This window comes from Pipistrellus hanaki, assembly GCF_964339955.1.
Source record: "Pipistrellus hanaki genome assembly, chromosome: 13".
Lineage (NCBI taxonomy): Eukaryota > Metazoa > Chordata > Mammalia > Chiroptera > Vespertilionidae > Pipistrellus > Pipistrellus hanaki.
The window spans coordinates 54,349,936-54,376,508 of NC_140515.1; the positions used below are offsets into that span (position 1 = coordinate 54,349,936).

The 26,573-nt window shown below is 47.0% G+C and overlaps 1 protein-coding gene across 6 annotated transcripts in view; it reads left to right on the forward strand.

Annotated features, from left to right (window-relative positions):
* Positions 1-640: 640 nt before the first annotated feature.
* Positions 641-26,573, forward strand: part of SNRK (SNF related kinase) — a 38,720-nt gene continuing 12,787 nt past the window's right edge. The window contains exons 1-5 of one of the 6 annotated variants that reach the window (XM_084903190.1): positions 644-769; positions 3,850-3,896; positions 12,934-12,995; positions 14,439-14,564; positions 14,660-15,133. In XM_084903190.1, the coding sequence (XP_084759316.1) occupies positions 680-769; positions 3,850-3,896; positions 12,934-12,995; positions 14,439-14,564; positions 14,660-15,133 (799 nt within the window). In that variant the 5' untranslated portion in view covers positions 644-679. Of the gene's footprint in view, positions 770-798; positions 884-3,849; positions 3,897-6,418; positions 6,541-12,933; positions 12,996-14,438; positions 15,134-26,573 lie in introns of those variants that run through there. The other 5 variants (XM_084903187.1, XM_084903186.1, XM_084903185.1 and 2 more) reach the window with 5 other exon arrangements.

Here is a 26,573-nt window from a genome sequence, read left to right on the forward strand (position 1 = left end):
CTTTATATGCTTTCACACTTTTCACGACCTTTTGCCTTTCAACGCTGTCTCAGGAAGAGGCAGCCTGGCCGAGCCCTGTCTCCTCGCTGGCCTTTCAAGCCAGAGCTGCATTCAGATGCTGAGCTTTTTCTCTTTTTGTTTAAGTAGCACCACAATTAAAATTCCTTCTTCCATTTGGGTTCCCAGGAAGAACAAACTCCAGAGGGAAAACAACGGTGTACATATATATGAATGTATAATTAATTTTTTTCTCTCTCCTTGATTAAACCTGGACCGGAAGCTGGGGTGAACCTTCAAAAGGGCACAAGGTGCGTGCCACCTTCAGGCCCCCCACCCCCATCCCTCCCGCCCCAGGACACAGACTTAGTCCCCCCCCTCCTATTTCCCCCCTGACAGCTCGCGCTACTTTTCTCGGCCATTATCCCGAGTCCCTGGCGCTTCCTCCTTTCACCGTCCCCGATCCTCCTCGGGGTCCTCGCCGGCCTCCTAACCGCCCGCCCGCACCCCAGACTCTGCTTCCCGGATGCCCTCCAGCCCCGAGCAGCAGGGCACGCAGGTGCGCCCCGCCCCGCCCCTCGCGAGCCCCGCCCCCGCGCTGGCGTCACAGTGACGCGCGTCCCGCGCAGGCGCAGCTCGGCCCCGCCCCTCCCCGCCGCCGGCCGCCCGCCCGCTCGGTATTATGATTAGCTCTGGGTGCGGGGAATCGGCGGCCGGGAGGGAGTCTTCGGAGCCGCGGCCGCTGCGGACGGACGCCCGCCCGCGGGCTGAGGTAGGGGGAGCGCCGATCGCGGCCGAGCGCGGCGGCCCTGGGCGGGGGTGCGCAGCGGGCCTCCGCCGTTGCGGGGCCGGCCGCCCGTGCAAGGGTGCCCGCCGCTGGCGGAAAGTAAGTTGCGCGTTCCGCGCTCCCCGCGTCGGCTGCAGCGCGGCCCGGGCTGATGCGGGGCCCGGGCTGCGGCGGCCCCGACCCGGTGCGACGGCGACGCGGCCTGGCAGCGAGGCGGCGGCGGCGGGGCCCGGGCGGGAGCCGTCACTGCGGCGAGCGGCCGCGGGCGCCCGGAGGAGGCCCTGCCCTTGCGGCCGCGGCGGGATTGCGGCACCTCGGGAGGCGCCCGCATCCCCTCCCCGCCCCGGAGCGGGCCGAGTGCGGCGTCCGCAGGGCCCCCGCGCCCCAGCTCTTCCCGTGCAGTGTGTGTATTCTCCGAATGTGTTTTCCTTTTTTCACAACGAATCGGGAAATCTGGCTGCAGCAAGGGGCTTCCTCGGCACCACTGCAGCCTTACAATAGAATGGGGATATTGTTGTCGGCAGAGAAAGGGCAACGGGGTAAGGAAGGAGGAGCAGTGCCATTCCCGAGGGAGAGCTAGGATTTTTTCAGATTGGGAAACCTCCGTTCGTTCCCGCAGTCCTCGCCTGTTGATTTCTTCCTGGACCATTTTACAAAGACCTGCTGCCTTTTCCTTGGACTTGGGATCCGGGAGAGTGACAGCCTTTTCTTCTCCCCTGGGGGGTTCCTGAAGCTGTGCTGGTCCTGACAGTTGGACCAGATGCAACCTGATAGCTTCCTAGGGACTTGGTGTCAAGTCCAGCATTTGGGGGAAATTTATCAGCAGGGTTCTTAAATCTGTAGATGTCTGTGGATATGGGATCTGTCAAACTGTCAGATCCCATATCCACACACTTAGTCCCCTCCCTCCGATTTCCCCCCTGACAGCTCGCGCTACTTTTCTCGGCCATTATCCCCAGTCCCTGGTGCATTTCCCCCCCCACTCCTTATTTAATTGAATGCATTCTCAGAGTTTTAGGAGCCCTTGTTAAAGCTGACTTAATGCCTTTCTTATTTTCTTGTGAGAGGGAGAAGCATGGATTGCAAGTGATGGAACCCCAAATGTTGAACGTCCTATTGAATTTCCACCCAATTCCAATCAAACGTCAGATTCCTCAGTTTGGGTCCAATATATGCAGAGTTGGGACACTATTCCCAAGTCCGTCTAATTCATCAGAATGTATATCGGTGTACTTTAAAGCCTGGGGTTGTCAAGGCTTATGTAACCGCTCTGTTAATTTATAATCTTGTTACATTGCCTTCCAGATTTATAAAATCATTCCCTTAAGGAAATCTGTCTTCAACGTCTGCTTAAATATTTCTCTTGGAATGGGGTTCTCGAAGAGGAATGTACTGTACAAGTGGTGTTTAAAGCATTGCTAATTAGACAAGTTCCCCTTTAAAAAAAAAAAAAGTATTGATTCTTTTATCCGGCTGTTTAACTTTCCCCAGGAAAACAGATGACATTCCCATTTTACAGAACTAGACATGAGAGCAGGCACATGTCATTCCCAAGGTCATGTATGGAAGCCGTGCAGTGACTGAAAATGAAATGCTCGGTGTTTGTTCACTTCTCTTCATGCTCCATTTTCCAGGCTTCCCAGGCGGAGGCTTTGCGGTGCCACCTTTCCCTGTTGCAAACGTATCGTTGTCTCTTCTTTAAAATTTTATGCACCAAAAATTACTCTCGCCCCATTAATTTCTTTTTTTACTATTCTGAACACAATTTCTTGCAGTGAGATCCATTCATAGAAAAGCCTATGAGGACCCAGAAGTTATACTGATTTTCATTTTTCTAGAACTGCAATCTAGATGGGCCTTTGGGGTTCCAGTAGAATCCCAGAATCCCGAAACGAAGGCTTTTAAATGCCTTTGTTAAAATGGAAGGGCTTTCTATTTGTCCTCGGCGCAGGAAATACTATTTGTCCGAAGTTTACGGCGGCTGTTTGGTGTGAAAGTGAAACTAAATAGAAAATAAGAGGTGTTTGTTTTGTCGATAGGCAGCAGTCTGCGCTTTGGGATAAATAAGGCAGGATTTCTCCGCGGCAGCAGCCTGTCGGAGCCTAGGAGCTCAGGGCACTCTTCGGGAGAAAAGGGTACCCGTGAACTTGGCACGTGGTCAGAATCACAGGAATTAAAAACATAGGTAAGGAACTCTTAGAGTCTCGATTTAGCTGTATGCCAGCCCTGTGTGCTTTAACAACCAAAAGATAGCGTTTTAGCCAACATGCTTTTCTAGGGAAACTATTGATATTACCGAGAATTAAGGTCCTTCCCAGCCTGGGCGTATGTGCGGGTCAATTCTTAGAGCAGTTCAGGAGGAAATGTTGACTGGATTCTAGCAGTTTTGAATGTAAACTTAACCTACGATCATTTATTCATGGAGCCTTTGTGTGTCTGTTTCTGGGGCACCGGGTTAGAGGGCAGCAATAGCTCACAGGCCGTTGGGGTCTGGTGAATGCTTCGGTGAGGTTTAGGCAAATCCCGCAGAAGCACGGAGATGGGGACAAGGAGTCTGACTTGGGAAGGCTTCCCAGAGGGGCCGATGGCTGAACGTGGAGGACAGGTAGGGCTCTCAGAGTTCAGGGAGGCTGAGAAGTCAAGGCCAAGTAGTGGAGGGGAGAACTCAGATCCAAGTGGGTGAAAGGGAGCTGAGGTAGAAACGGTGCAGCTGTTCTTTTTTGAAAGAATAGGAAAAGGAAGGGGGGGGAGTAGGGCCATCGCTTTGGGGATGGAGGGGGACGGGTCCGGGGATTTTGCTATCTTTTGGGAGGAGCTGATGTGAAGTGCCCGGGACTCAGTGAACACTGATTGAAGGCCCGAGGGGTGCTGTCTGCACCGAGACCTGAGTCTGTATAACCCACACTCGGCCCCTCCCTCATCCGTTTCTCTGTCCACGTGCTTGGGGTAGAGGCCTTCTGTCCCATGGGAGACCATACTTTTGCTGGTGGTATGGGAGCACCGCAGCTAAAGAGGATTTCTGCTTTATTGTTCCTGAACGTGTATCCCTCTGCTGTCACTTCCAGAGCCTCCCGCGATTCTGCTTTGGCACCAGCATCGGGCCTCTGCTCAGGTAGGCTTTCTCGACAGGCCAGGCCTCATCCCCGGCGCCCAGGCTGCCGCTCCGTGGCTCCTCGGTAGTGATTTCGGAGTCAGAGGGCATCGTCTGCCCATGCGCCGTGATGTCTTATGTTCCGGAGTGTCTCCAGCCTCAGGCCACATTGGTCTGTGGGTCTTGCCAAAGGCGGGCTCCTACGGCCACTCTCGGCCACACGCTGGCCGGGAAATGGGTCGCAGGTTAGGAAATCCCTGCTCCGGAGTGTAGCTTACAGGACATGCCTCCGTGGGCCTCCGATCACGGAGTTACCTTTCTCAAGCCCAAAGGATGGCCAGGTCCTTGAAGGCAGAGACCTTTGATTTCTCCGTCCCCAGACCAGAGGCATGCCTTGGGCATAGCCCGTGTACCCGGGAAGAATGTCGATGAAGAAGCTTGAAAAAAATCTAAAAACTTGAGTGTGTGAATTTTTGTCAGCCTGTGAATAGAAACCATCCCATTTTAATGCAGCTGGGTTGGATCTAAATAGTCTTACAGTCATAGCGCTTGAGGGCCACAAGCACATCTTCTACGCTGTGCTCACATGTTGGTGCTCAGGAAATGTGTCTTCCTTCCTGTGTTCCCGGTCCAGTGAGTGGCGCTACCTGCTACCACTCCCCACCGGGCTCACCCCCGGTCCCCTCTGACCTGCCCCTGAGCATTGAGTTCGTAGACTCTGCTTCCAAAATGTGTCTCCTCCGTCCCCTCCTCCTCCTCACTGCCAGTTCCTGGCGGCCCTCATCTTTGTCTTCATTCACCTGAGCCATTTTCGGCTGTCTCCTTCCCAGCTCTAGTCTCAACTCCGCTTTGCTGCCAGAGTGGTTTGTTGAGCTGCCATCTCTGATTGCTGTGCCCGGCTCGGGACACTTCTTGGGTCGGCTTCTTTGTGCCAGCTTTCATTTGTTCCCTCCATAAAGTGTTCGCTGTGGATTTGGGGTCGGCTATACACTCAGCAGGCTCCGGGATACAGAACTGAATAAAACAGACCTGGGCCTTCCCTGGACTTAGCTTCGAGTTTATTCTAGTGGGGAACACAGATTATTTATCACATCATCACACAGTTATGTAACCGCGACTGTGATAAGGGCTGTAATGAAAAAGGACGGGGTGCTTGCTGCGAGAGGGCACAGGGGTGTGGGAGAGTGTGGTGGTCAGGAAGGTGACCTCTAAGCACAGGCAGAGCCAGCCAGCCCTGAGGAATATCAACTGGCGTGCCGGCCGGTGGGTATCTGCCCCGTGCCTCCCTGGCTGACCTCGTCTCCTGTGCCCCAGACACACCCAGCCCTCTCAGGTCCCTGCTGGAAAGCCCTTTTCCCACCAAAACCATGCTCAGTTCTTAGTTCAAACTCAGGAAAATCACCTTCTCTGAACTCCAGATTGGAGACACCTCGAGGCAGGGACCCCCCCTTGCACGTCCAGCAGAGAGGTGTGGGGGCAGTTCGTTGGGCCTGTTTAAGAGTGAGGCTACTGGTATCAAAACAAGATGGGGAGCTGAGTGTGCAGCCCCTCAGCACTGGACTCTCCTGGGAGGAAGGCCAGTTCGGAAAAGGTGTGCAAATATGTGTGATTTTGATCACACTCACACCTTGCTCCTGTGTATTATTCCAGCTTGCACAGTCCCTGTCCAGGGTGGCCAGCATCTCTGTTTTATAAAGACACGCCTGTTTGAGAAGTTGGGTCATGGGTTAGGCTCCAGGTCCCGTGGTACTGGACCCATTGCGTTGGGATGCTGCTCCTTATATTTGCTAACTAAATGAATCTTGATCATTTTTAAAGTGTACCTGTATGGTGGCTTTAAGAGAAAAGTTGACCATGTGGTATTTTGAAATGCCGAATCTTAGGGTGCTGTCCAGCTCCTCTCTGATGTCCCGCCCCTTCTGTGTATACACACCCTTCAGGCCATCATATTGTTTTCATATTGCACAGCAAGGGGAACGTGTTTGAATAATAGATCTAACTGAGCTTAATTAATTAATATTTAGCCACCTTGGTCCTTCCATATTAGAGATTACATTTTACACAATGTAAGTTTTACTGTATAATTTAGCTAGGTAAAGTTCATTTTATTAATCACTTTTCTTTCAATTATAGTGGACATACAGTATTATATTATTTCAGCTGTACAACGTAGTGATTAGACGTGATTACCACGTGATCACCCCGGTAAGTCTGGCATCTGCCTGACACCAAACATAGTTATTACAATATCATTGACTATATTATCTGCCTGACACCATACATAGTTATTACAATATCGTTGACTATATTCCCCGTGCTGGACTTGACAGCCCTGTGAGAGAAAGTTCATTTTAGAGTTAGGACAACGTATTAAATAATTGGTGGGCAAATTGTGTAGCAGAGTGTAATGTTTTTGTGGGTCTCTTTTCGAAATAGTCAAAATATTATGTAGCCATTTTTAGTCATTTATTTTTTTTACTTGGACCAAAGCAGAGAGGTTGAACTTTAAGGTTTAACTTTCTGTTTTACTTCACTTTCTACAGGTTAGACAGTTCTCTCCTTATTGGCAGAAAGCCTTGTGAGTAAGTGCAGCTGGAGAAGTTTGGAATGAGAACATTCAGTCTGCTGTGTTAGAGCTTGATTCTCTCCTTTGCCTTCCTGTTTTGTGAGTATTTGCTCATGTTGTGAAGAAAAATCCTTTTTAGAAATAAATGGAGGGAATGTAATTTGCAAAGTGCATTAAAGTGGCAGTTTTGGAAAGGATAAAGTTTTTAACTAGAAAACAGAGCCTCCCCAAGTTTTCCATTCATTTTGAGCAGGTGAGATTTCATGGTTGTTGCCTAAATGGTGAACCATGAGGTATTTTTCAGGATCATCCTTCTTAGCCCTGCTGAACTTACCTCCCTTGTACCTCAACTGGTGTCCTTTGCAGAGTCAGCCAGTGGTCTGCTGTCCGCCTGCTCCCCCACTTTCAGGAACAGTGTCTGTGACTCCCATGGGAGGGCAAGCCGTGGCTTGTGGGCTGCCTCTGTCCACGGGGTCCTGCCTTCTGTATCCTCTGCACTTCCTTTGGCATAGCTGGCCTGGGCTGCCTTGTATAAATATTTATTCACTTTTCTACGTAGATAACTTCTTTGTAAGCATCTAACGATTGGGTTGTGTCCTACACAGTTAGGGCTCAGATAATTTTTGCTGATGAAAACAGACTCCATGTACCTGTTGCTTCCTCAGCCTGCAGGAATTGCATACCTTATTCCTCCCTCGAAAGAAGCAAGCTATTTCACTGAATGTCTTGTTTATTAACATGACATAAATAGGGTTTAGACATTGTATTTTCAGGGAAATTGGTTTATCTCACAGATCTCAATGGGAAAGTAAATTGTGTACAGAAAGTAAAAAAATTAATAACCTCTACCTTTCCTAGGTTATAAAAAGCAGTACATATTCACTGCCAAAAAACTTAAAAAGCATACTAGTAAAGAGAAAAAGATTCTATAATCTTATCAATTTAGTATTTTGGTATTTTTAACATAAAAGCATGTGCAAATTATATGATTTTTCAAAAAAGTTGGGATCCTATGCCATGAGACTTGGCATGGGAGTTTTTTTTCTTACTATTTTATTGTGAGAATTTCTCCACGAGGTTAAATAGCCTCAAAAAACAGCAGCATAATGTTAATGTTAGGTGTATCACAACTTAACTATTTTCTTATTGTAGACCTTTAGGTTATTTGTGATTATTTTGCAAATATAAATATAACTGAACATTGCTGAGTATAAATATTTGTCCTTGTATTTATTTCATTAAGACATAAACCTCACAGTAAGATTTTAAAATTAAGTGTATGCATCATTTTAAGGTTCCTCATACATGTTTTGCCAAATTGCTTTTCAGAAAGGTAATTTGCAGTCTCACTGTGTGAGAAAGTCCTCAAATGATTCTTTCAGTCAGCCAGTGAAATGTTAGGTGTTTATGGATTGATTTATTTTTTTTCTGTTTCACCCTTCTTTTTTTCTATATCTTTTTTTTTTTTTAAATAGTTTATTGATTTTTAGAGATAGAGAAAGGGAAAGGGGGAGAGAGAGAGAGAGAAGCATCAATGTGAGGATGCACCATCGATTGGTTGCTTCCTGCATGCCCCCTACTGGGGATCGAGCCCACAGTCCCAGGCATGTACCCTTAACTGGGAATGGAACAGGCAACCTTTTTGTGCATGGGACAACTTCCATCCAACTGAGCCACACCAGCCATGACTGACCATCTGTGATAATAAAAGCGTAATATGCAAATCGACCGAACAGCGCACGACAGTCCAGACAAAGCTGGGGCTGTGGAGGGCCGAGCTCTTTGCATGGATTTCGTACACCAGGCCTCTAGTATCTTAATAACCATCTTCGTCACAATATCAGTGGGGTGTGTGTGTGTGGGGGGAGGGGGATGGATAGGCAGTCAGAATGGGTTCTGACAGTGTTAATAAAAGCTTTGGAAGAGAGGTTTGATTATTAAGTTTTTAAAGTCTTCATAACTTCCGACCTAAGTTCTGTTTTCCTGGCAAAGAAGTAACTATGGTTGACTTGATTTTGGAGTAAATTCTACCCATCAGCTTTTGCTTCAGTCATTATTCATTATGTGAGCACTTTAGACCTGGGCTGTCACCATACTAATTTTTAAAAGTCTCACTTACCCTTTGGTGTAGACATAGTGACATGCTTAGCATTTTTCATCCATTAACGAGAGGCACTACCTTTTAGGAATTTGAACTTGTTACCTGTGCTACTGATCCAGGTTTTATTGTGTGGTTGTTAACCCTTTTATTTCTGCAAATACAGAGTAGTTCTACTTTCCATCAGTTAATAGATGTCTGGTTCCTGAATACATTGATTCCTGCACCTGAGGCTGTCTTGGACGATAGCTTGTTTTACTTGGGGGAAATAAAGATGACTTAACCCAGTTCTTCAGGGGATCGATATGCATTGGCAACCCCATCACTGCCTGGCGGGACTGGAGCAGGCTCTTCAGCCTGGCGCTCCTGGTCACCTCAGTGACCCCTGAGTCCATTAAAATTGACCACTTCGAAGAAAACTTTCAGAACAGACCTTAGCAGGCAGTTACTTTCCCTTGGGAAATACTTTGTTAGACATTTGGAGGTACTAGTTTTGCCTGGTAGGACATTTCTCATAGTAAGTAACTGACTTTAACTTTTTAATTTATAGTTCCCATCTTAATGCTATCCAGTGACTGCAGACTGCTACTGCCTGATCACCATCTAGTGATAATCGTCCAATCCAGTGAAAAACTCTGGATTCTTCCATAATCTTGGAACTACTTCTTCATCTTGGATTTCTATCAATAGCTTATATTGGCAACTGCCAGGGAGAGGAGTGCTATTCCAGAAATGTGGACTATTGTTTACTTGGGATGAAGAGATCAGCAGGGTTGGGCTTCCTTTGCTTGACCTGGAGGTTGTTGATATTTCCTAGGATCTCGCCTTCTGTCTTCCTTTCAGCCTATGCCATTTCTGTGCGAGGCGCCTTTGAAAGTTTGGAGGCAAGGTCAAGGGCTAATATTCACTGAGGGAATGCCAGTTCCGCCACTCAAGTTGGCTCTTTTGTCTGATATTTCCCCTGAGTAAGAATTACAGTTTTCCGTTTTTATATTTGAGGAAGATAACCAGATAATTTCTACATGTAAGAAGCTTAAGTCTAGTTTTAGCGTGGCTTTTCAAAAACTCTTGTAGTTGTTTGAAATAGAGGGCACATTTTTTGTAGTTGTTAATCCTCAGTGGAGGATATTTTTCCATTGATGTTTAGAGAGAGTTGAAGGGAGGGGCAGAGACAGAGAGAGAAACATCAATGAGAGAGAGATACATTGATGGGTTGCTTCTGTACGCCTCCTGACCTGGGCTGGGGATCAAGCCTGCGACCGAGGTACATGCCCTTGACCAGGATTGAACCTGTGACCTTCAGTCCGCAGGCCGACACTCTACCACTAAGCCAGATCAGCTAGGGCGAGGGCACATATTTTTTAAAAAAAGCATGTCATTTGTTTGGGAGGTTTTTGTACATTTGAATATTGGTGGTCTGATTTTGTGGGGAAGTTTGTACTATCCCATACAAAACAGAGAGGTTATAAAAGTGGCCTAGTTTTTGCACATGGTCCTTTTTGTTCCCCTCCTGTCTTGTGCCATGGCTTGGTTCCGAGTTATCCAGGCGGAGCCGCCTCAGTTCACTGGGCCATTCTGCCCTCACCCCTCCCGGGGGAGGTGTGGGTCGCAGACATTGTTTGATCCACAGACCACGCTGCAGTGGCGGTGATGTCGGTGACGAGCTAAAAGAGAATTTTGACAAGAATAACAGGGTGACTTCCAAAATGACAGGAGGTTTAGCAGAGGCTGGTTCTACAACTGTTTTCAGCAGCTTGCAAAATGTGTGTGGGGCCGCCCACACTTCCTTCCTCTCCTGCAGCCACGCCCGCCCGCACACAGCCTGCTTCTGCTCCCCTCGCCGGAGCACATCGGCGTGTTCTTGCAACACGCACTATACCTCTTCCTCAGATGTGAACACGCTCGACTCCTTGGGCTGTCTCCTTTAGGTCCAGGCTGGTTTCATGCATGTGTGAGCTTATGCCAAACGAGAAGGCTGCTTTAGGACGGCCGAACTTAGTGCTTTTCCTATTTGGAAGATGCCATCTTAGCTCTGTAATCATTATAAATACTGAATTATAATGCTTGGGTGCATGCGAAGATGTGCATCATCTAGAAGAAAAACCAACTCTTTATGTGCGGCATCTTAGTGTTGTAAGGAAGCATGGGTTTGCAGGATATGTACTCAAACCCAAAGGGAGGTCATTCAACGTGAGATTATAGTGGAGTTCCGCCGCTCTTGTGCTTTTCTGTAGTTTCCAAATTGTCTAAAGCGAACTTGTGTTATTTTGGGAGGAGAAACACTTAAAAAATGGATACAGCTCCCCCTCTGGGTCCGGGTGCCCACACTCGAGGGCATTCCATTTTATTTAAAAAGATTTGTCTGGACGTATATTAGATCTAGAAAATAATTTGGAAGGCCGTTTACCAGAACGTTAACAGGTTATATGCTGAGATATTCCTTTCATACTTGAAACAAAAATACTAAAAGGAAAATGATAGGGCAGGAGAAAAAGCAGGAAACAGCTTATAAAGTTCTGTACAGTATGGTCACATCTTTGTAAGACAAAAAAATAAGTTGCATATGAATCTTTGCAGAAAGACCTCCGAGAGATTAACAGTGCTGATCTTCAGTGGTAGGACTGTGGATACCCTCTTTATTTCCTGCTTTCTAGTCTGTATTTTTTGAGATTTTTTTCTGTAAGAATATATTACTTTGATGGGAAAAAAATGTAAAGAAATAGTCCTTTTTTGAAGGATAGATTTGATAGAAAGTCATCTTAGCATCAATTTAAAAGCAAGTGCTTAGATTTTGTGCAATGTTCTATTGAAAAATCATCAGACTTTGATGCTCAACTGGAGACATTATTTCCTTTTATCAGTCGTACAGCACCCATTTTCAATTTCATACATGCTAGGAAAATGAACAGCAGGGTTTTTATGAAAGCCACAGAGATAATAGCTCAGTAAACGCGTTCTCTTGAAGTAGAAGGGAAGACTGAAAGTGTCTACTTGGGTGAGGGAGGACGCAGTCATCAGAACAGCGATGGTGGTGGTGATGGTGCCTAATGCATGCTTGCTCTATGCTAGCCTTTATCTAAACACTTTACCTACATTAACTCAGGTAATCCCTAGCACAACCCATGTTCTGTTTTCACACTGTAGTTTCTAATGAGGAAACTGACCATACATAGAGATCAGGGTTTGCCCAGGTCCCCTGGCTAGTGATTGGTGAGCAGGGATTCCAGTCCCATCGTTGGTCTCCGGAACCAGTGCCAACCTCACTGGACCATCACAGTGCCTCGCCATAGAGACTGGGGGTGAAACAAAGGCTACTGAAAGAGAGAAGCAGGCACAGGGGATGGGAGGAGCTACTGTATCCCACTTGGAGCTGAAGGACCGGGTGCATCCCAGGGGTCACCTGGCATTGGATGGCAGGCCTGTGTGCCCTTGACTTTGCTGGCCCCTCTTTGCGCTATAGAACCGTCTCCATCTCTGTCCATTCCCTCGTTCCCAGCAATACACTTGTTTTCACACCCACCTTTCCTTCTCCTTTCACCTTTCCTGCCTACTTTCCCCCAAGCTCCTGTGAACTTGAATTCATGATTACGGACACGCACCCATCGTGTATTGCATAAATTGCCTCTGGCCTAGTATTATGACTGCTTAGACCTCTCAGTTGTGTGATACTGAGTGTCCTGGAAAGGCCTGCGAGGCTTCCTCCAGTCACTCCTCCCTCACTGTGCCAAGAGCGTGATGTCAGCGAGCTGCTCACATAATCTGAGTCCATAGTGATAGTTTCTTCTTTGCTACCAGGTAGAAAGCCTCTGGGTGCAAAGGTTTGGTGTGCTCCCCGGTGGTGGCATTGCATGGACTTCTGCTGGCTTGCTGGAGGACCGGGTGGGAAAGGTTGCCCTCCTGAACTTTTGGAGTGAGAGTTTCTGAGCCTGGAGGGGCTTCTGCGGCAGGTTGGGCTTGGGTGCCAGGCTAAGTGGGTTGGAGCCCTGGACTGCTGATTAGTGGGCACCTCGAGCCCCACTGTGCCCACCCTTAGGCTCTCAGTGAGGAGTCTGACGTACGGATTTGGTGCCTGCTGCCAGGAGGCATTTAGAAAACGGCCAGTTTAGTGTTGTTCAGTATTATCATTTCCTCCTCCTTCCGGGGGAGCAGTCTTTCTGACCTGTCTACCTGGAACCATCTGTAGGTCTCCGTTCACTGTGCAATTCCCGTTGACTACAAAGATTCCTGGAGCCGGTGCAGTTCACAGGGGGGAGAAGGGTAATGGGAGACGGTCACTAAAGACAAGTATGCCGTTTTTATATGGTTGGGTCCAGCCTTAGGGCATATAATTTGACTTGAAGCAAATTTAAAACAAATGGAACTAAACTAAAATACTTTTCTGTGTTTTCTTTTAGGAGAAAAAAGCAACTAACAAAACACAGAAATAAGAAGGACTATTCAATATGCAGTTTGCTGGGTATGTCTCGGAGCCAGTACAAAGTCACCTTTGCTTTATGTCTCAACCGTGGGCATTGGTGTTCACAGTGGTTCGGGCACTGCGAGATCCTCAGAGATCAAAAAAGACCTAGTTGTTTCCTACACTAACTCAAAAGACACTTGATGGTGAGATTAGACAGAGGAACAGAGGACTAATACTTTAAGAGATGCACACTAACAAGGATATTTTTCCTCCCAACCTTCAGATAATTACGATGTCCTATTTTTAGGTACACAGTAGACACTGAAAAAGGCATATGTGTACAAAGAAAGTAAATTATTTGATAGTGAGAGGGATGAATCCTTTTACCACAGGGCAGTCTGTCTTTACAAAGAGATCCCGTAAGATTCGTTCCCATGAACTTGCTAGTAGACTAAAAATTATTTCCTAGGGCCCTTTTGCTGGCACACTTTTGGGAAGAGAAATGTCATAGCGTTAATCGTGATTACCTCTGGGTACCCCCAAAAAGACTTTTTTCCTTACTCTCTATTCATTTACTACTTTTATAATAAAAATTTCAACTAATTAAGTTAAAATTTAATTTAAACAAACAGATTTACTTATAAAATGTGATTTATATATCTACTTGCCAGGAATTGCATCTAAACTAAAGTGATAGATGAAAAAAAAAATGTATTATATAACTTGGGGCATCCTGAAGAAGTTTGTTTTGAAAACTGAAGTTGTATTTGCAATAGTAACATCGATTGGGTAGAATTTTACGAATAATTACTGCCTTGCCGAAACTGGTTTGGCTCAGTGGATAGAGCACTGGCCTGCGGACTGAAAGGTCCCGGGTTCGATTCCGGTCAGGGGCATGTACTTTGGTTGCGGGCACATCCCAGTGGGGGGTGTGCAGGAGGCAGCTGATAGATGATTCTCTCTCATTGATGTTTCTGACTCTCTATACCTCTCTCTTCCTCTCTGTAAAAAATCAATAATAAAAAGAAGAATACTTACTGGCCTTATAATTAATTAAATTTAAAGATTTAAAGATACTTTTCTGACCTCTGGAGTTAGCTTAGGGTTCTATTTTTGAAAAATATGCTTGAATTAAACTTTTTTTGGGGGAACTACTGTCCAGAAACATTTCGCATGTTTTGACTTACTTTGTTTATTTAAATATATATATATATATATATGGGTGGGGGGTAGTTATAGATATGTGATTCATATCATTTCCGTTTGCATGGGAGATTGACACTATGCCTCTTTTATAGTTGACATTTTAACTCCTAAGATATTATCTTAAATATAACATTGTTTAGAGTAGCCCAATGTTTATAAAGGGTGTGGGCTTTGAAATGAAAATTGGGTTTCCACGTATTTACTTCAAGCTTCTCTTAAAAATCTTTTTTTTAAATGAAATTATAAAAGGAAATGTTATAGAAACTTAATTTTGTTTCTCCTTTTATTTTGTAGATGCCCAGGGCAACACTGAAAATGAATTCCTTATCTTCACCAGATCTTCTTCTCTGAGAAGACACGTTCCCAGCAGTCTGAGTAGTGCTTCCTCCGTGGGACCAGCATGGCGGGGTTCAAGCGGGGGTACGACGGGAAGATTGCCGGGCTGTATGATCTGGATAAGACCCTGGGCCGCGGTCACTTTGCGGTGGTCAAGCTGGCCAGGCACGTCTTCACAGGCGAGAAGGTGGCCGTGAAAGTTATTGACAAGACAAAGCTGGACACGCTGGCCACTGGCCACCTCTTCCAGGAAGTGAGGTGCATGAAACTGGTGCAGCATCCCAACATCGTGCGCCTCTATGAGGTGATCGACACCCAGACCAAACTGTATCTCATCCTGGAGCTTGGGGACGGAGGAGATATGTTCGATTACATAATGAAACACGAGGAGGGCCTGAACGAAGACTTGGCCAAGAAGTACTTTGCTCAGATAGTTCATGCTATCTCTTATTGCCATAAACTGCACGTGGTTCACAGGGACTTGAAACCCGAGAATGTGGTCTTCTTTGAAAAGCAAGGTCTTGTGAAGCTGACGGACTTCGGTTTCAGCAACAAGTTTCAGCCAGGGAAGAAGCTCACCACCAGCTGTGGCTCTCTCGCGTATTCTGCTCCAGAGATCCTGCTTGGGGATGAGTATGATGCGCCTGCCGTAGGTAGGTCACCTGCCAACATCTGCTCGCTTGAATTTTAGTGGCTACAGGCCGGGGGGTCAGGTCAATTGTTTTGTGTGTATATATATGTGTGTGTGTGTGTGTGTGTGTTTAATCAAAAAATAATTTCTAAGATAATTTCTATTAAAATACATCTTCATGAACAGATTGAGTTTTATGAATGCCATAGAGCCCTAAAGTTGGCCATTAGTTTATTTTACCTTTTAAATGTCAAATGTTCATAAGGTATTTTTTTTGTCAGAACAAAGGAAAACGTGTAAGGTATCATTTAAGGTAATCTCTTATCTGGTTATTATAATTATTTTTAAAGGTCTGGGTGCTTTTCCAATCTTCTTAGGTTCTTCTAGTCCAGTGGTTGGCAAACTCATTAGTCAATAGAGCCAACTATCAACAGCACAACAATTGAAAATTCTTTTTTTTTTTTTTTAAATATATTTTATTGATCTTTTACAGAGAGGAAGGGAGAGAGATAGAGAGCTAGAAACGTCGATGAGAGAGAATCATTGATCAGCTGCCTCTTGCACATCCCCTACTGGGGATGTGCCCGCAACCAAGGTACATGCCCTTGACTGGAATCGAACCCAGGACTTTTCAGTTTGCAGTCTGATGCTCTATCCATTGAGACAAACCGGTTTTGGCTGAAATTTCTTTTGAGAGCCAGATTTTTTAAGCTTAAACAATATAGGTAGGTACATTGTTATTAACTTAATTAGGGTACTCCTAAAAACTCAAGGGGCCAAAGAGCCATATGTGGCTCGGTTTGCCGACCACTGTTCTAGTCATTTCCTTTCTGGGAATCCCTTTAACAGTCACTGAGACCCGTGTTGTAAAGGTACCACGAAGATTACAGTGCAATGCGAGGATTTGGTCATTGGAACCATTTATTGGTTGCTACCCTGGACAGTGTACTTGCTCTCTCATTTCTTCATCTGTAAGACAGAGATCAGCTACGGGCATCATGGTATCATGTACAACAAGACACGGCTTACAAGTTAGACTCTGTGCTCTGGAAAGGAAAGGGCTGAGGAATGGTTTCCGGGAGGCAGGTATTCCACTGTAGACGTCCTGGGGTGTGTAGGGTTGTTTTTGCTTCATATTTAGTAATTATGGTCTGGGAATGAAAGTCGCTATGATAGAAACACACTGTACGTTTTCAGTGTTCACCTGCAAGCTAACGAAGATCAGTCTTACACTGTAATTTTAGGAATAAAAGCAATTTTAAAATCAGGTAATTAGCCAGAAATGATCCCGTGTCCGCTGAGGTGAGAGCAGTTAGCCTTCCCCATGTTCAAAGCATGCACTTGTGTTTGTTTCAGAGAGCGGTTCTTCACTTTCCCTGGCTCAGTGATGCCTTAAGTTTTGGTGGACACATCTTAGAATTGTGTGCTTAAGCATCTCTAATTACTCTTTCTCTGGACCAATTTACTACTCATGAAGCACCTCTCAGAACCTAGTGTGAATTTAAAAATGACTGTCTGGTCTATCCGAAGAGAGGTGCTTGCTGTGAAGAAATAGATTAGTAAAACGTAAGCCAAGACATTCTGGACTGTTGATTTCTATGCAGCTTATGGTTTGTATGCGAGTTTTGGGAAACCTTGACATATTCAGGCCAAGAGGTGGTTAGACTAGAAGCCACGTTTAATGCACTGAGGTAGTTACTCCTCTCTCTGCTCTAGACCTCGGATAAAATATCTCACACGCCCTCCTTAAGAGTCTTCTAGAATAGAGGTTGCCAATCAGCGGTCTGCGGACACTGGTGGTCGGTGAGGTCCGAAAGCTTGGCGACCGCTGCCCTAGAGGATCTAGAAAATGGGTGGCCCCAGAAGACCTGATTGCAGCAACACATGGAGAATCTGTTCACATATTTAAATACTTCCCCTGAGGATTTTGTAAAGGATTACTCCTTCCCATACAGATAGTACAGCCTAAGCCACGATACCTTTGGGATAGAACTTGGACGTAGGCCTAATGGACTGGAAATTTCCTCTGGTTTCTGTACATCTGCTGTTATAATTTATGTCAGGGGCTGGTTGCTTCTATTTCCCAGGGCTCCCCAAGCTGCACCCGGTCTGAGCGTGGACAGTTTCACTTCCCAGCTCAGCAGCCGCCCCTGGAGGCACATGTCCTGCTGTGGGCCAGCGTTTCCTGACCTGGTTCCAGGTTAGATTAGTGACGCTTCCACTGCTGCGCTGGACACATGGGCCTCGTGGGTTCCGATTGGGAGACCTTAGGCGGTGGCACGGTTTTAGTTCCGAGCGTGGAGATGGGGATCATACGTTCTGAGGGAAGATTTGTGCCTCTTCTCGGCCGAGGGAGGGAAGTTGGTCTGTTCAATTGAACATAGTCCCTTGTTTATTTCATTTTGAAGTAAACATAAAGCTTGCATTGTTCCTGCCCAGTGGAAGCTGCATGGCCATCTGGGTTCCGGCACAGTCACACACATGGCATTCATTCGTCAAGAATTGAAAAGCATATCCATGCAAATGTGCCACACACGCTCCCAACCCAGCCACCGGGGGCAAGGCCACGTACTCTGAGAGATCCCTTTTACAAAGCGTATCGTCATCGTGAGTCATGCGAAGCCACGAGCATAAACAAAAACCCTCTCCTAAACTTTCTGAAGCTGCACATGCTTGTGAGAAGTAACATTCATTTCCGAAATCAGAGTTCATTCATCTGGCACCAGCGCTCTGTAAATAAAGGCGCTTTATTCAGTGTTAGTTCTGCATTTACATTATGCAGGCCTGTCATGTGACTGTTGTATGATTGTATTTGGGAAGCAGGTAGGCAAGTTTCTGTGCCTTGGGTTTTATGATTAAGCTACTGTTGAGTTTAGTGTGTGTAGTAAAGGTTCTTGAGCCTGAAATGTAATGGGTGAAATGTAATGGTATAGGTACCATAAACATGGTTATTTCAGGCTAACGCAGTCATTGGTTCTTCAGTGATGGGCCTGGGAAAGGTGGTAGAAACAGTTTTGAGTGTTGATGTTTTCCCTGCTGCTTGTTTAGTCCTGCTGCTGGTTGCTCTCCCTGTCATAAGCCCCGGTCAAATGAAGTAGAGGTGGATGCTTCTTTGAAAAGTATAATTCGCTCTGCTGTCCCGGTGGTACGGTAAGCTTTAAACAGGCCGTTCTCAGCTCACCACCCGTCGATCTCACTAGGGAAGATGAAAACAAAACATCCCACCTTGCCCTGGCCCCACCCCTAAAGATCCTGATTCCCATCACCTTGGTGTGGCCACACCTAGAAGCTTCTCTGGGCTCCCGACGTGCGTCCAGCCCTACCTACCATTGACTTGAACCCTAGATTCCCGTATTTTTAGTTACTTGTGGAAAAATAGAGTCCAGCATTTTAATTCTCAGGTTCTTTAAAGAGGTAGTATTGGAGGGGCGGGAATGTAACATCTAGCTTCAAAAAGGGCACAAGAACATGTAGTTGTGTTTTGGTGCCGAAAGAAAGCTGTGCTCATCATTTTCCTTTCATCTGCCCTTCCATTCAGTCTGTTCACGCCACCCCTCAGTTCAGAACACTTTCAAGACCTCCCAATTCATCGGAACCAAAACGAGAGCCCTCCCGGTGCCCAGCATGGCCCTCAGAACTGGCTTCCTGACTGATCCCTCCCCCTGTCTCCCAGCTGCCCGCTCAGCTCCAGCCACTCCGCCTCCTGGCCGTTAGCCACAATCCACGGGCACCCCTGCCTCAGCCCCTCCACCTTCCCTCCCCTGGCCCCGGGCGCTCTTGCCCCCATACCACTTCCTGGCGGCCTCACCCCCTGCGCTGTAGGTGCGGGGCCCCACCACTGCCTTCTCCTGCCTCACCTGCCTCCTTTCCCTAGCTTCCCCGGTGAAATCGGGGTAACTGTAGGGCCTGCCTTAGGGCTGTCATGGGGATAGATGGATGCATAGGGCAGGTGAAGAACGGAGCTCAGGCAGAGGCAGGCACGGCCTCCGTGGTCAGCGGTGCGTCGCAGCACCTCCTCTTGGAGGGATCGCGGGATGGCATGTTTCTCTGGTGCTGAGGCTGCCGTCCCGGAGCTGGTGCAAGGATCGGCCTTCTTCCTTCCGAGGTGCTCTCTTCTCCTTGGGACATCTGTCCTCGGGAGGAGCTCTGAAATGGCTGCCGTGGGAAACCGGGAGGAGGGGCAGGCCCGAGACCTCTGCTCCTGTGTTTCTCTGCCCCACGGTTTTAGTTGTATTTAACTTTCCGAATGTCAGGTTATTTGTCTTTAGGGAGTAGGTTAGCTTCTAACGTAGGCACTTTTCTGAGTGTGTGTTAAATGTTCGATAAAATAAAACATGAAAGTCTTGGTATTTATTTGATAACTGGTTCGTTTCTTGGATCTTCAGAGAGCTTTTCAGATCGCCCAAACAGTCACTGTTTTAACACAGGAATCCATGTAGAAACCGAAGCCACATGCTTTCACAGGAGAAAGAACCTTTAGCAGGTGGAAACAGCACATCAGCTCGGGTATTTCTTAAAGCTTTTTTTTTGTGTTTCTGAGGGCAAGTGGGCTGGAGAGAAGAAACATAAACCTGCCGAAGAAAGTCTAGTTTGTAGAACAGAAAATCAGTAGTGAGAACAAATTAACAATACATTTGGAATCCTGTTAGAATACAGATCGCACCCTAGCCAGTTTGGCTCAGTGGGTAGAGTGTTGGCCTGTGTACTGAAGGGTCAAAGGTTCGATTTCCACCAGGTGCACATACTTCTATTGCAGCTGGTCAGGGACCGTGTGGGGGACAACCAATCGATGTGTCTTTCCCACATTGATGTTCGCTCTCTCCCCCTCCTCCCTCCCTTCCACTCTCTCCAAAAATCAATGGGAAAATATCCTTGGGTGAGGATTAACAACAACAAAAGGAATACCCATCACTGCGCAGACTCAACTCCAGTTGGCCAGGCGGAGCTCTTGTCATGTTTTTAAGAATTGCTGCAGAACACGCCTATCTACTTATTATACATCAGGGTGCTGTGCTGCCTGACTCTCTGTGCTCACTCCAAGATGGCCCTGAGGGGACCCGGTAGTGACAGTGTCTAGGGAAACCCCGTCTGCTCACGTCAGGAAGTGGCTTCTTGAGAAACAGTAACATCATCATGCAGAGTCACTTCTTGGGTTAGTTCCTTCAGGGGCTGGGCTGCTGTCACTCGGACCCTCACAGGTTAAGGATGACTTCGGTGACGAAGGTGAGGAAGAGAGCAGAAGTAGAACAGGTGCCACAGAGCAGAGCCTGCTCATCAGCAGAGATGCACCCATACGTGTCCGTCACTGTTTTTACCTCTCCGACTGCCACCGTTCTATGGAACCATTTTCTGTGTCACTCCCTTTGTCTTACCCAATCTATCTTGATTTATTGGCCTTATAGTGATGTGATGTACAGTCCAAGACAGTGCCTAATTTAATAGTTTACAGTTTTAATTCAGTGCTATTTAGAGTTGGAGCCTCAGGAAGACCTCAGGATGTGTGGCGGTGTCTGCAAAGAAGGAAGACAAGAGTGTGGAGTGAGACTCTTTACAGAGGCACCGGGCACATGGTGGGCACATCAGTTGGATAAAAAGAAGAGGGGGTTGTAGGCGGCTAAAAACAGAGGGTGAAATGCAGAGGGCACATGCTCCGATGGCCTCTTCCCTTTGGAATTGGATGGGGCGATGCCAAGTCTTGCACACTCCAGATGGCTCCCTGTCCCTCTTGCTCAATAGCAGGGTCCTTGAGAGAGGGAACTGTGTGTCTGTTTATATCCTATCTGTGCCCGTCCTCATCACCTGGCAAACAGGACAAGCTCGCCACGTTTGTGTAACTGAATCCACAGTACAGGGATGGACTACAGAAATGAAAATGGTGCTGGCTTCGGCAGCACGTGTACTAAAAGTTGGAACGATACAGAGATTAGCATGGCCCCTGCGTAAGGATGACACGTAAATTGGTGAAGTGTTCGTATTTAAATAATAACCAGAAGTGAAAATGTACATTCTTCTATACTTCTTTAGCGTTTAATGGTGGTCCCCTCCCTGCTCCTCTTGGTCTCTGCTCACCTCCTCATGCCTTCTGTCTGTATATTTAGTGAGTTCTAGACTCACTATGAGTCCAATGAAAGCTGTGATTCCCTCGTAGAGAGGCTCAGAGGCGTGATTTCACAGGAATAGTATGGACCACCTGAAACCCTTTCTCACCAGGTGGTTTGTTTTTTCTTTAATATATTTTTATTGATTTCAGAGAGGGAGAGGGAGGTAGAAACATCAACTATGAGAGTAATCGATTGCCTGTCTCCTGCACACCTGCACATGCTCTGACCGGGAATCGAACCATGACCTCTTGCTTCATAGGTTGACGCTCAACCACTGAGCCACACGCGCACCCAAGGATATTTTCCCATCAGGTGTTTTTTTTTTTTTTTTTAAAAAAGGCCAGATTGTGGTAAGGTACAACTTTGTAACGGTTGCTTCACCCACGTATTTAGAAATAGCTCTGGCTAGATGGGAATTTCAAGCCAGCCAGAGCATCCAGACTGACTGTCTGGGAATGTCCCCGGGTGGGTGCCTGGAGCTCTGGCTCAGGGTCCCCTTTCCATCGAGAACCCTCAGGTTTGTGCTGAAGCAGGGAGCCGGAACTCGAGGGAGGAGACCTACAGCACTCACCTTCCGAGGCCCGACCCCCGCCTGGACCCTGTGCTGCTGAGCTGCCACCGGAAAGCTGGGCTGGGGCTGGGGTTCTGTGGCCCCTCAGTCCCCCTTTTTCCTCCCATCACATTTTATAAAACTATTTGGGGGTTTTCTGAAACATCCGTGAGTTGAATGTTTGAGCTTTTAAATCCTCGAGGGAAGTTGTTTGTGCTAACAATGACAATGAAGATAACCCCTCGCGAAGCCCGTCCCCCGCGCACGGGCTGAGAACCATCTCGTGAGGAGGGACGTGTCCAGGCTTTACTGCCTTTTATGTTCCTATAAAGAGCTTTGTGCTTATGCAGTTAAAGTGTGTACACATCATAGTAATATTCTCTCAAGCGCAGTAAATTTAAAAAAGTTTTTATAAGTAGTAAATGAATGCTCTTATAAGATAATTCAAATAATACAGATGTATTTCCAATGAAAAGTATAAGCTCCTCTTTGCTTTTCTAGCCGTCCCCTGCAGGTAGAGTCACTGTTTTTATCAGTCCTCGCAGGCTGTGCAGCCATCGTGCACCCGTCTGCCCAGACCCCCCCTCTGACGTTACCAGAGGAGTGGGGTGTCGCACTTCCCAGAGGAGAGACGTAAGATGCAGAAAAACCAGGCCCGGAATACATGGCTAATGAAGTGGCCAAAGTAGAATTTGAACCCAGGACTCTGCTGAAAGAAGTCAGACCGCGATCTGTCTCAGCCTGGGTTATCTTTCCCTCTTCACTCGGCAAGGTCACCTCCTGAGGGGCCCCAAGGTCAGAGTCCTGAAGTTACTTGTGAAGGAGCGCTGAGGTGCAGTCCTCTCCTGCTTCTCTGGGTTGGGTTGTTAACCTGGGCAGTCCTCCGGTGTGTGCTCGATAACCCTGTGACTCCTGGAACCTTTTCCTGTTTCCTTCTGACTGTGAAACAGGTTTGCACCAGGCCTGACGCAACTACAGCGAAATGCAGCGTGTCTTCAGTGATGGCCCCACCCCCTGTACACACCCTCCACACTCCCTACCCTCCTTTCTCGCTCAGCTGTCATTTGAAGGAGAGGAACCGTCCACCTCCACCTCAGCTGCCTTTTGGGGGCTCTGCCCTGTTGGGCAGGACTACCTCCTGTGGGGACACAGCCTGCATCTGAGGCTCTCTGCACCTGTAACTACAGCTCATTGTAGGGATGCTGAACCGCCAGGTGGCCCAGCTCGCCAGGTCACTCGCCAGGTCACTCACCAGGTCACTCGGGGCCTCTGAGGGTTCTAAGCACAGGCCCTGGCAGAATCTCCCTGACGGGGGAGTCAGAGAACCCACAGAATGGAGAGTCTGGGATGTCTCCAAGGTTTTGATTGGGTGGAGTTGCACTGACCAGGCTAGAACACAAATGGAGACAAACAGGTTGGGTGAGATGATAAGCTAGTTTGGGCAGCATTGATGTTTGATGCGGGAAAGGCATTTTTTAATGTATATATGGGATGATGGCACTCATCCTTATTTTTATTTTTATTTATTTTTTACAGAGAGGAAGGGAGAGGGATAGAGAGCTAGAAATATCGATGAGAGAGAAACATCGATCAGCTGCCTCCTGCACTTTACTGGGGATGTGCCCACAACCAAGGTACATGCCCTTGACTGGAATCGAACCTGGGACCCTTCAGTCCGCAGGTCGACACTCTATTCACCGAGCCAAATCGGTTAGGGCCTTATTTTTATTTTTTTAAGAGAAGAAATAATTCCCTTGTTAAGTAATAAGACTTTGCTTCTCACTAGAATGTTGATAACACCAGGAATAACAGAGACATCCTAAAACATGGACTTGTCCAAATTCTTCATTCCTCTTCTGCGTTCATTCCTACTCTGTTCATTCAGATGAGCTACTTTCAGAACGGTCTCTAGTCACGTCCCTTAGCGCCAGCCACTGATCTCATTCACAAAGGATCCTTAGGAACCAAAGCTCTAGGTGATGGTGAATGCACCTGAGTCGCTCTTACTGTGTAGACAGAATCCACATCAGCAGACCGTGGGCCTTAGGCTTGTGAATATTATACAAGAAGCGGGCTTCCTCGGTCTCACCCTCGGCCGTCTGCAGCCGTCCTTGCTGTTCTCAGAAAGCATTGCCTTTTATGTTCGCTCCGGGTCACGTGTCCGTTGCTGGTGAGCACAGTTGGAACTGAGAAGTGGTTGCATAAATCCTGCCGGTTGTAACGTGGTGAAAGGTGCCGGTCCCTGCTCCCCTGTCGTGGTTTTAGAACATTCTATTCCCACTGCTTCTGCCATGACTCATGGCTACACTGGTGAGAGACAGAAATAGAGGTTTCCACCTAGAACCGTACTTCTGGCCTTCCGTTCTTACTGCTCTCTAATCCCCATTTTTTTTATTTTTGCTGCCTAGAAAATTCACTTCAGAAATGATGTTTAGAAGATCTCAGTAGTCAGGGCATTCCCCCCACCCCATCCCCCGTGGCAATTGCTTGTCCTCAAATTAATCATTAGCTTGTTCTTTCGTTTTGTTTTCAATTTGATCTTCTCTTAGCCTGCTTGCAGTGAGCGTTGTGATGGAGACTCCATCTCTAACGCTGGAAACGGCCGAGTTCAGTTGTGTGATGGTAACCGGACCTGCTGAAAGCTGGCAGAGGTGGCCTCAGTGCTCACGGCTGTGCTCTGAGTTCCAGCTTCAGGGCCCGTCGGGGCACCAGCAACTCCACCCTTTATACTAACAAAGACTTTGCCAGCTTGCACCCTTTTCCACAGTTCCATGAGTTGGAAGATTTTTTTATTTTGGGAAGATTTAAAAACAAACACACACACACACACACACACACACACACACCAAAGGGCCTGACCAGTGTGACTTAGTGGTTGAGTGTCGACCTATGAACCAGGAGGTCACAGTTGGACTCCCTGTCGGGGCACATGCCCAGGTTGCAGGCTCCATCCCCAGTGGGGAATGTGCAAGAGGCAGCCAACCAGTGATTCTCATCATTGATGTTTCTGTCTCTCGCTCCCTCTCCCTACCTCTCTGCGGGATATATATATATTCAAAGGAACTGTACTTATTGATATTTTCTTTTTTCCATTTTTATTAATCAAGAGTCTATAGCTAGGTATGAATTCAAAGCATGTGTTTCAAATAGTGTCAACATTAAGTTTGATTTTTCAGGTGGCTGATTGGTGCTTGTTAACCCGTGTACCTTTACTATGAGTAGGGAATTCTTTGAACGTTTTAAAAAATGAGAATAATGTTCCATGCTCTTTCTCTCACCTCCCTACCCCAAACCCCCAATGACAGACTCGGGGGATCCCTGTGCGCCTAGGATCTCAGGCTGAGGCTGTGACCTGTACCTTGAGAGTTTGTAGTTTTATTGGTAAACTTTTTAAAATGAAAAAAGATCATTTAAAATATCCACTGACGTGAGTTTTTATTAAGAAAAGTACTGCCTCCCTCCCCGTTTGTGGGGGAACGTAATAGAGAATCTGTCCTGGGGATCCACTCTCCTGACTCACCCCTTCCTTTAGCCTGTGCCCCTGAGGCCTCCTTGTTCCTCTCGCCTGTCTCTAGGGGCTCTTCTCTCTCTGGCTTTGTGCCCTTTGAGCTTACCTACTTCCTGTTTCTGTTACCTGCTGTCTGTTTCTCACGGGAATTGGATGTATATATGGGATGTATATACGTCACCGTGCTGTCTGTTTCTCACGGGAATTGGAGCCCCGTCAGGGCAAGGGTACCTCCATGTCCGCCGTGCTGGACCAGGGCCTGCCCGGTTCGAACGGGAGCAGGGCAGCAGCAACCCCCTCTGCCTCCGGGCCCTCCCTGCCCTTCCTGTGTGCTGGGCTCTGGCTGCGTCCATTTCAGTCCTTTCAGGCCCACTGCCGCCCTAAGAGGAAGTTACTGTTCATGTCAAAGACAGGTTAAAGGCATACCACTTAGCATTTGTTTAGCGATACTTATCTCTGACCTTTGGCCCCTAGGTTGAAAAAAATAAAATGATTCAAAGAGCTAAACATAGAGTACAAAGAGAAATAAAACGTCTGGAAGATAAGTAAATGGAATAAATGGCCCCTGAATACTCACCTTGTCGGTGAGAGGGTCATTTGCCCTTTTTTGTTTTTTTAAATATTTTTTAAAATTGATTTCAGAGGGGTAAGGGGAGAAAGAGAGAGAGAGAAAGAGAAAGAGAGAGGGGAGGGGAGAGAGAGAAGTGATGAGAGAATCATTGATCAGCTGCCTCCTACACGCCCCCTACTGGGGATCAGGCCCGAAACCCGGGCATGTGCCCTTGACCAGAATGGAACCTAGGACCCTTCAGTCTGCAGGCCGACGCTCTACCCACTGCACTGAGCCAACCCAGCTAGGGCTGGGTCGTTTGCCTTCTAAAACTGCCCTCTTGGTGACGCTGTGTTCCCCAGAGGCGCTGCTCCGGACCATGACGTCACACTGCATGGCACTGTATTCCTAAGTTTCCCAGTCGTCAGCATTTCCATGTTCAGAAATGGTTTGAAACCTAACTGGAGACAGTGTATATATTTATGTTGGTTTTATTTTGTAACTCCTGGTCATGCGTCACTTCCTAATCAGCAGTGCTCGTTTGCTTGGGCAGATGGTCTTGAAGAGAACATTGCCAAATAATTGGATGTGCTTGTTGCTGCTGAGGTTAATATTTAACAGAAAAGAAAGTGGTGTTTAACCAGATGAGGATTTGGGCATCATTAGTCGATATTTATATTACTCATTATAGTTTTAAAACATCAGTTTTGTGTAATTGTCACTGTCAGATAGCATCTCCAGTTTAGCACAGAG